We start from the raw sequence: 10,188 nt of genomic DNA, 5'->3' as shown, positions 1-10,188 counted from the left end.
TTGAGGAGTCTCATGGCATTTATGAATGTTCAAATCTGACGATTGTAGATCTAATCCAAGGGTTGAGAATTGGTCTTACGGGTCTCACATGAACCCAATTCTATATGTATGTATATATGTATATATATGTATGTATATATATGATATAGAGGCCCATTCAAGAAAGAATTGATTAGTTTGTGGTAACTGTGAGATCCAATATGAACCATTTGTTTAAGATTTTTTAAGGATATTTTTTAAATAAGCTAAGAGAATAATATAATAATTCTATTTTTGACAACTAATCAAAATATTTAATTAAACTTTTTAGAAGGAAATATTTAATTAAAATTAGTTACCTAGTATATCATTTACCTAATATACATCGTATTTTAAAGACCTTTGTGAATCAAAATGTATTATAGGGATAACGTTCACAATGTTTTACGTGTATTACAATTGTATTTTCTTTGTTTCTTATGAAATATATCATAGTGTGTATTTTCGTTATTTTCATTGTTTCACAAAAGGTATCACGTTGTGCATCTTGTATGTCTATCTGGGTATCACAGTGAATATCGTTTGTAGGTATCACAGTTTATATTGTATTCACATAAGGTTTATCGGAATAAGGTTCGTCGAATAAGATTCGTCGGAGAGAAAAAATAGAAGAGATGAGAGAGGATATCTATAAAATCCCTAAAATGTCCTTAATTAATATTTTGAGTTAAATTACCAAAATTATTAATTTTTCTAATTTAACCTTTGATTTGTAGTTGAGATTGGATCTTACGGTTACCACAAACAAAACAGTTCTCATTTGATTAGGCCCCTATGTATGTATATATATACACACACACACGACAAGGCAAATGATCGTATGAGAAAAAAGAGTTAAAGTGAGAAACATAAGAAGCAATCACTTTTTAATTTGATGCCCATCCATAAATTACGTTTTAGAAGAGAATCGATCTGATGCATCTCAATGCACCTCATCAGTATTGACATTCAATTATGATTGATCTAATGGTGGTTCTTATAATTTCCTTTATAACTTTTTTTCTCACCGAAACCCAACCCTACACGAAAAAATGTTCGTCAAGATCAATGGAGCTCGAACATAAATCAAAACCCTATTTTTTTTTTTTATCTCATGGAGAACCGTTAAAAAAGTATGACCAATTAAAAAAGATGGCCCAAACTGTTCATTTATGGTTTGGATTTTGGACCAGACCCGATATGGCCCGATTCAGGACCACCATCTTTTTAATATTATTCATAGTTGCATTTGCATCCACTAGAAACGACGTCGTTTCTGTTTGGTTAAGTTAACGATCAACATACCTGTTAAGGGGTTTACAAAGACCTGTCAATCCGAAAAACCCGTCCAACCCAACCCGCTAACAACCCAATTAAATCCAACCCGTCTAATCTTCAATCCGTCCATCCACTAAACCGCTAACGTGTTAATTAGGAGGGATGAAATTGGGTTGAGCCTAGTTCAACCCGTCAACCCACTGCTAATATATAATTTTTCATAAAATTTTATTTATATATATGTTTATTATATATATATATATATATGAATAATGTATAATGTATAAATTTTATATAATTTTTTTATTGATATTATGTTTGTATTTTATTTTAACTAAACATATGGGTTACCAAAAGTGATTCATGATCAAAGAATTATGATAAATAATCTAATTAATAAGAGAAATTTATTGAAACCTTTTTTTGCAGCAACAACAAATTGATATGTTAGAGAATATGAATAATATTGATAGATATTTGGTTGACGAATCAATCAATCTAAATACCTCGTCATTTTATGTTTAGTTGTAACATTTTGATACAACAACATTATATCTTATAAGATATCTAGAATGTCTAAGCGTCATAATGTAATACTTTATAGGAGGAAACAGGAAAAATGTCTTATCTAAAAGAGTTACAATATGTTTAAAGGATGATTTTGAACGCTTTAACAAATTCTATGATGCTTTTAAAATAAAATGTAGTATTAGTTATTTTATACGACATGACTTAAAAAAGTGTCATATGAACATAGATGTCCTATAAATAGATGAGTTACGAGACGCTTCTTAAAATATTTCTTTAAAATAACTAATACGATATTTATTTAAAGATCATTCTAAAACACTTGTTGAAACATCTAAAATGTTCTATAAATCTATTGTAATCTTTTTAGATAGATAACTTTATAGTATCGTCTATAAACTTAAGTTTTATGAAGTATTTCATTTGTCAAATTTTATATAACTACTAACCTGCCTCAACCTAACCTAACCTAACCTGCCTCAACCTGTAAATGTTGGATTGGATTGGGTTATACTTTTGAATGAGTTGATTAGGTTGAAATTAGGGGTGTTCAAAAATCTGACCAACCCAACCGAATCCAACGCGAAATAACTTAACCCGAAGCAACCCGATGTCTAATCGAGTTGTAAAATTTTCAAACCGTAGGTATTGGGTTGCTATTATTTGAACCTAACTCAATCCGATGAATCCGATATCCTTTTATTTTTTGGATTTTTAATATGATCGTTGAATTTATATTAATATATACATTAGACAGTTACACTATCGCGTACACTCTTCATATACACATATTTTTAATCTATTAACATTTCTATATAACTCATTTGTATATATGTTCAGTAAATGTGAACATATATATGTAAATTGAGAAAATTAACTGAATACGATATACGTAAGAAGTATGGATAAATTGTATCAAATGGTTGATGATGAAAATAAATTATGAGTAGAAAAATAATATATTCAAAATTAAAAGAATATTTTAATGTACCAAAATATCAACCCAACCAACCCGTACAAATTGAGTTAGATTGGACTAAATTAAATTAAGATTTTTCAAACCACAAACATTAAGTTAGGTTATTCAACCTATCCGCACCCATTTTTTAGTTGGGTTTTAGAAATGCTTTAAACCGCCCACCCCTGTCTCTCCTCTCTTTTTCTTTTCTTCCGTCACCCTCAGGATTCTCCCTCTTCTGCTTCTCGTAGACGTAACTTTTTTCAACCGCCGTCGATGTCCAACACGATTGGACTGTTGATCCCTCCGTCGGCGATCCGATTGAGCACCGCCACATAGCTACTTCCTTGGACAACTTGATTAACCATTCGATGCTACAATTTCTGTTAAAAGGTACTTACTGAATTTGACTGATTTTTTTTGAAGATTTGATTTGATATGATTGCTCCTATTTGCAACTGTTTGATCTCTGATTGGGTGCTAAGAAATTAATGGAAGTTGAAAAAAGGAGATACAAAGATTACATATAAACTGTAAATTTGGAGATTCCGTGATTGATTCATCCTAGAGGCGGAGAATCCACCTAGAAAATAATTAAAAAGTCTGTTGAAAAATAGATTAAAACAATGAAGCAATTTGAATATTGAACAGTGTATCATGTAAGCAAAACGTTTACTTATTTTTAGGGTTTGTATTTTGCAGCCTAATCTTTTTGAAAGTCATCGTTTTTCTGTGGTTCAATGGCTTCTTTCAACTCTTGTCCATCTGTACCAAGTGGAAGAAGGGCATATGATGTGTTCTTGAGCTTTAAAGGGGAAGACACTCGAAACAATTTTGTAGATCAGCTTTATGCTGCTCTATGGATATATACTTTCAAAGATGCCGAGATGCTTCGCAGAGGCGTGGCAATCTCTCCGGAATTCCACAAAGCCATTGAAGAATCAAGGCCTGCAGTGGTGTTTTTCTCAGAAAATTATATGAACTCTTCATAGTGTTTGGATGAGCTTGTAATGGTACAATTTCATTTTTATGGTTTATAATGTTACAATTTGATCTTTATTGTTATTAATTTTAATGGTACAATTTGATCTTTATCGTTATTAAGTTTAATGGTACAATTTTATCTTTATTAGGTATGACGGATAAAAACAATGGTCGTAAGTACCGAAATAGGTCAAAAATTGAAGACGGCAAACTTGTTGATGCATTGGTGAATATGGTCAATGTTGGAGGACACAAAGCTGATGATAATGACTTTAAATCCGGATACTTGCAACATTTGGAACAAGCATCGAAAGTGTCGCTTCGTGATTCTAGTTTATTAGGTAAATCACACATCAAGTCAAGAATAAAGACCATGAAAAAGGATCGGCAAATCATACATGATATGCTATATGGTATGAACACAAGTGGTTTTGGTTACGGTAGTTCTAAAATGTGTGTAACAACTGAGGCATCGGTTTGGGAGTCTTACCAGCAGTACATATTACTATGTATTACATATTACCATGTTAAGAATAGTTTTTCAACGTTTCTCTATCTTTTGCAAATTTAGGTACACAAAGAGGCTTCAAAATGGAGAAACAAACCATTTCCTCGTTATGAGGACTTGTCTTATGTTTTTTGAAAAGATCATGCTCGCGAAAATCAAGCAAGAGACTATGACAGTGTAGAAGAAAATGCTGACATGGAAGATAGCCAGATGTCTAGTCAAGAACAACAATCTGATGAAAACATGGACTATCCGACAGAAGATAGCCAAATGGCAAGTCAATACATCTCAAGGTAGTAGGAAGCGCAAAGGTCAAGGTGATCCTCTTGTTGATGCAATAAATAATGCTGCTCTCATACTTGGAGATAGACTTTTAAAAACATCAGACAAGTTGGTGCAAGTTGAGATGGATTTACATCAAAAGACTTCCGTGGTTGGTTCTGAACTTGTCAAAATGAATCTTACTTCAATGGAAAAGTTTACAGCACTGAGAAAAATAACACGTGAACCTGGATCCATGTTAAGCTTTTGGAACTATGAAGGAAAAGTTCGAGAAGAGTTTGTGAGGTATATTTTGCAAGAATGATTGTGTTTGATGGTTTAGCTCCTTTTTGAGAACTATGATGCTTAATGGCTTTTGGAACATGTATTTGAACATGCTTTGGTATTTTCGCGTCGTATTTCAATTTTTTTAATAGATTCCATTCCAATTATGTCAATTCCTTTAATAGATTCGATTCCAATTCTGCCAACCAAACATAACAACATTCCATTCCAATTCCTTCGAAGTCAAATTCCTTTGACAGATTCCATTCCATCCAAAAACATTATGCGAACCAAACGCCACCTTAGAGTTTTAGGTTTTTTCTTCGATGGAAGACAAGCAAGTGTGTGGGAAAATGTTTTCAATAGACTACCCAAAGCACCACGTGTTGAGATGACATTGAAGTTAAGTTTTCATGATTAGATGTTTCTGAGAAAAATATATTCCTAGACGTTGCTTGTTTCTTCAACACAAAGATAAAGAACATGTGACTAGAATACTTGATAGCTTCAATTTTGACCCATGATAGGAATTAGTGTTCTTGTCGAAAAATCTCTTATAACTGTTTCAAAGAAGAGGTTGGACATGCATGATCTCATACAGGAAATGAGTTGGCAAATTGTTCGTGACAGTTTTTCCAATAACAGGCTTTGGCAACTTGAAGAAATGCAGAAACAAAGTAAATCTCTCTCCCTTTCTCTCTATATATACATGTATGTATGTATATTTGTTTTTGTTTAAGGATGAGTAGAGTCTGATCATGGTTTAGTTCTTCGTTGCAGAAACAAAAAGCAATTTAAGCCATAGTTCTGCTGGACAAGTAATACAATGTTGACCAATATGATGAGAAGCTGGATTTAGCTATAAAGTTTTTAGAAGGCATGAAGAATCTCCGGCTACTTGATATTGATGCAAAGTTCCCGTCCCATAGACCTACCTTTCTCCCTGACGCGTTACAATGGCTTTGTTGGCATGGGTACCCATTTTCTTCTTTGCCTGTAGCAAGCATGCATAAACTTGTTGGGCTTGAAATGGTTGATAGCAGCATTCAACATTTATGGGAGGGGCGAAAGGTATTTAGTAGATGAAATTAGTTGCTTACAAACGAGTGAAGTTAAACCATGAGGGGTAGGTCAACTGGTGCGACCTTGGGTTTTGCTCCTCTGACCAGATATGAGGGTCGTTGGATGGTTTGCTTGGCTGTTAACTTCAGCCCCCATGGGATTAGTTGAGGTGCGCGCAAACTGACTCAAGACCCATAGTTACCAGAAAAAGAAAAAGGAAAAAAAGAGTGAAGTATGTTTTTCATGCATGCACATTTTCATAGATACACTAGTTTTTTTGTATTAGATGCCAATAAACTTTTGGGTTAATTTTATTCATTTATGTTTTATCAGATTCTACCCAACTTGAAATGTATTGACCTTAGTGGGTCGGATTACATAAAAAGGTTGCCAGACGTCTCAGGGGTCCCAGATCTTGAGGTTGATCTTAGTTGGTTATGGGAGTTTGGTGGAGCTTCGTCAGTCACTTGAATTTCACTGAAGGCTTGTTTACTTGGACATGAGTTATTGCGGGCAGCTCAAGTGTCTGTCATCCAGGATCAGGATGGAATCTTTAGAGACTCAAATTCTTTCCTATTGCCAGAGTGTTAAAAGATTCCAGAAGTCTCATCGTGGCCAAATAGAGGAACTGCCATCATCAACTAGATATTTTTCTGGTCTGGTCTTCTTGAATCTGATAAGCAGCACGAATCTTAAGAATGTTCCAAACTCCATTTGTGAGTTGAAGCATCTCAAGAACCTTTATCTTTACAACTGCAAGAAACTGCAGAAATTACCAGAAGAGCTTGGACATATGGAAACCTTAAAAGAGCTTTGGCTAGGATTCCCTGAGATGCGGTACTTTGACAAGTTTCTGTTCCTTGAGAATATTAGATCTTATTTGGAGATAAATTGAAGAGGAAGACTTCCCTCAAAATCTTCATCCCTTTTCCTCATTGGAAGAATTACATCTTTAGTGGCAACTCTAAATTAGCCCGGTTACCTGCTGGCATCTCCCATCTTTCTCGTCTTAAACTTCTAGACTTAAACAAGTGTTGCTGACTTCAAAATTTGCATCCTCCCCCATCAGGAATACAAGTTTTGAAGCCCAAAGGCTGCAGCTCACTGGAAAAATTGGAGATTTAACAAAAGAGTATGAATGGTTGTACAAGATATGGCTCTTTGATTGCCACAAACTTCTACAGGATCAAGAGAATGATGGATATATTGAAAAGATGTTGCAGCAGTCTTTCCTTAAGGTGACCAATCTCAATCTCTCTCTCTCTCATATCCTATTTATTTGTTGCATTATTTTAACCGAGGGAGACTCTACTTTCAACAAAATAGAGAAGCAAAAGTCATATACCCGACAATTTGAAATTTGGATCAAACATGATGGAGATTGTAGTAATACACTGATATACCCTACCCAACGATTTCCATGCTTTGTACCTTCATCAATTATCAGCGTTGATTCCAATGAACAAATTGGTCACTTGCACTACTTTCATGGATTGTTTGATTTCCTCCTACTGCAAGCATCTGTTCGTATAGAGTTTTTTCTGAGCCAGATTTTGGGTCACCCACTATGCAACTATATGATGCAAGCTTTCAATGGCTCCTGCTTTACATATTCTTTTGTTAGACACCACCTTCTAAGAAGGTGCAACGGTCGAGGGGCTAGGATTAGTGAGTAGGTAGTTAAGTTTTACATTGTTCCTGTAGTTGCCACTTATTTGTATTGCTTTTTCCTACTCATATCCATCTTGTCTAAATTTAAGCGTACCTGCTTTCTCTCTTTTGTACGCTTTTCACAAGCTAAGCTAGAGGTCTTCATATAAATGACCGCTATACTCTTTGCGTACATCTAACCCTTCTTAGACTCCACCCCCTGGTCGTATATACTGGACTCGTTTGGTTTAGAAAAGCAAAACTCAAAATCTCCAAAACATTTAGATTCAACTCTTCAACAGTTTTATTCATTTTGTAGATTCTATCATTTGATTATAGAGAATCTGTTCGCTCATATCTACAACACTTTCTGTATTCATCATGTAGATGTTTAAGTACCATATTTTCTCTTGATTACAGAAATGTGCTGCGGTAGATCATCAGCTAAGTATCGGTATTCCGAGAAGCAATATGCAAAGCTGGTTTGAAAAAAGGCATGGGTACAATATGGCATTGGAGCTATCTCCCAAATTTCATACTGAAATCATGGGGTTTGCAGTATGTGGTGCGTTTCAAGGGGGACTGGAAATACGCTCGTCCTAATATCATCTTGAGAATATTAAATGACGAAAAGGTCGTTCCTAAATCAGAGATTGATACTGTAACTGAAACATCCGATGATGATAATTTGTGGATTAGCTATATTCCATTTGGTCTTTTTCAGCAAATGTATCAGCAATTTCAACGTCAACATTGATCTCAGATCGATGATAATCTTGCCATGACTCTAACGACAATGGATGGTAAGCAATCTGTAAGATGTGGGGGCACATGTAGTGTACAAAGACGACGTAAAATTGATTCAACAACTTCAAACTCGTATATCTGATTATGGGAACTCGGTGCAAATTGATGACGGTTATCATGAAGAGCTAGATTATGAGAAAATGGGCTCCGCGAATACTTATGTGCATGAAGAAAGTCCGATGATGAGAACTCAAACCTATCGTCTCGGAGAACTAGAACGCCGGAAAGACTGCACTACAGCAGTAAGCATTGCTGATCTCACTTCTTGATGAATTGCATGTAAATTTGAATAAATTAGAACATAAGATTCAACATAGGATCCAAATAGAAGTTGTGTTTGCTGTATATGTAATTTGACTGATGACTTGTACTATATAAACGTGTTCGTAGAACACCGATGTTCGACTCGGACTCCTTCAAGAGCTCGATTGAATTTTTAGGAGTCAAGAGCTTTTAAAATGAGCTATCAAGTCAATAGACGAGTTTTTTGATCTGGAGTTCAAGTCTAGAAGTAAGCTGTAATGTATAACTCAAAATTGTTAAGCGAGGGTCAAGCACCAGTGCCGTTCCTTAGCATGTTAAATGTGAATGTTTGAACAGGGCCCCCGAAATTTTAGGGACCAAATTTACATGTGTTTAGGGTCTTTTTATCGTTTTACGTGAAACTATAGCCGAAGTTATTTAGGTTCAAACCATTAATGTTTGGTTTTAGGTTCAAATCATTAATGATTTAAGTTTAGTTTCAGATTGTTAATCGTTTTAGGTTTAGCCCATTTTTTCTTCTTAACATATATTATCTGTTATCTCATTTATTCAATGTAATAAAAGGTTTTGGATGTAGCAGAGCCTCCAAAAAGATTGGAACGTCCGTATCAAGCACGAGGCTATTTTGAAAAAGTTATGTGGGCTTGAACCAAATATTATTTTCTTGAGCTGAGCCCACATCGACTTGTTAACGCCTTTGGTTCTAAGTCATAGTAAAGGAACTCGTATGAATTTTATCCGGATCAAACATTATGTATATGGAAAAGATCCGGAGAAAACCTTGAAAAAACAGATGAAAAATATATCAAAATGAATGTCAAATTAAAGATAATAAAGTGACATATTTTAGGGTTTTCTCACGCCATCTCATCCCTTTATATATACACACTAGGTATTGTACCCGTTGAAATGTAAGGGGATGTAAAATTTGATATAAATCGAGAATCAAAAATTAATAAAAAATTATAACTAAAACACGTTGTCTAAATCAATAGTCATCTAAATCATCATCGCTTGAATTGATTTGGTTTTGAGTTGAAAAGACAACCATACAACACTCTTTAAGAAGCAGTAATAGAACGACCACAACATCGAGATTCACCATCTCAAAAGAACATCAAAGCGTGATCATCTAATTCAGGGACGGATCCAGATTTTTTTTTTCAAATGATGATATCATTTGACTATAAGAAACAAATATAGGGATATTTTTCACAAACTCATCATTGGTTTGTTGGTTAGTTCGTTGTTTCAGTTTCTATGTTCCGGTTTTTTACTACAATTCTTTTCAGAAACATAATAAATCTGAAATTAAAAGCTAGAAACAAGAAAATGACATCAATGAGATTTGAACTCGGGTCTAGGGTGGAAGAAAATCTTTGCAAATTAACTCTACCAAGAGAAGCTTGTGTAGGGATGGCAATGGGGCGGGGATGGGGCGGGGACCTCAATACCCGTCCCCGTCCCCGATCCCCCGTATGTGTCCCCGTCCCCGTCCCCGTCCCCGTCCCCATCCCCGCCGGGGATTATGATCACATCCCCATCCCCGTCCCCAACGGGGAACGGGGATCCCCAACGGGGAAAC

The 10,188-nt window shown here is 35.0% G+C and overlaps 1 protein-coding gene across 4 annotated transcripts; it reads left to right on the top strand.

Moving 5' to 3' along the window:
* Positions 1–3,008: 3,008 nt before the first annotated feature.
* On the top strand, positions 3,009–8,746 carry LOC112501571. Of its 4 annotated transcripts, none has more exons than XR_003067526.1 (7): positions 3,009–3,175; positions 3,485–3,795; positions 3,916–4,179; positions 4,338–5,497; positions 5,601–5,891; positions 6,216–7,120; positions 7,953–8,746. XR_003067526.1 is itself a non-coding variant. In XM_025105240.1 (6 exons), exons 4-6 carry the CDS (start codon positions 4,462–4,464, stop codon positions 8,133–8,135), a joined length of 732 nt encoding a protein of 243 aa, XP_024961008.1. In that variant the 5' UTR covers positions 3,009–3,175; positions 3,485–3,795; positions 3,916–4,179; positions 4,338–4,461; the 3' UTR covers positions 8,136–8,746. The 4 variants fall into 4 exon arrangements, 1 of the variants encoding a protein (XP_024961008.1); XR_003067525.1 differs by having other exon boundaries at positions 5,588–5,891; XR_003067524.1 differs by having other exon boundaries at positions 4,338–5,891.
* Positions 8,747–10,188: the final 1,442 nt, after the last annotated feature.

This window comes from Cynara cardunculus, assembly GCF_001531365.2.
Source record: "Cynara cardunculus var. scolymus isolate 2C chromosome LG 1, CcrdV1, whole genome shotgun sequence".
Lineage (NCBI taxonomy): Eukaryota > Viridiplantae > Streptophyta > Magnoliopsida > Asterales > Asteraceae > Cynara > Cynara cardunculus.
Note: the sequence above shows the minus strand (reverse complement) of the source record. Positions and strands in the feature narration are given on the sequence as shown.

Excerpts from the sequence above, each read along its gene's own strand:
- LOC112501571 (XM_025105240.1), top strand. The coding sequence starts at position 4,462 with ATGCTGACATGGAAGATAGCCAGATGTCTAGTCAAGAACAACAATCTG. Across the intron at positions 4,842-6,951 it reads GTTCGAGAAGAGTTTGTGAG|GAATACAAGTTTTGAAGCCC; the intron begins GTATATTTTGCA and ends CTCCCCCATCAG. Across the intron at positions 7,121-7,952 it reads TGCAGCAGTCTTTCCTTAAG|AAATGTGCTGCGGTAGATCA; the intron begins GTGACCAATCTC and ends TCTTGATTACAG.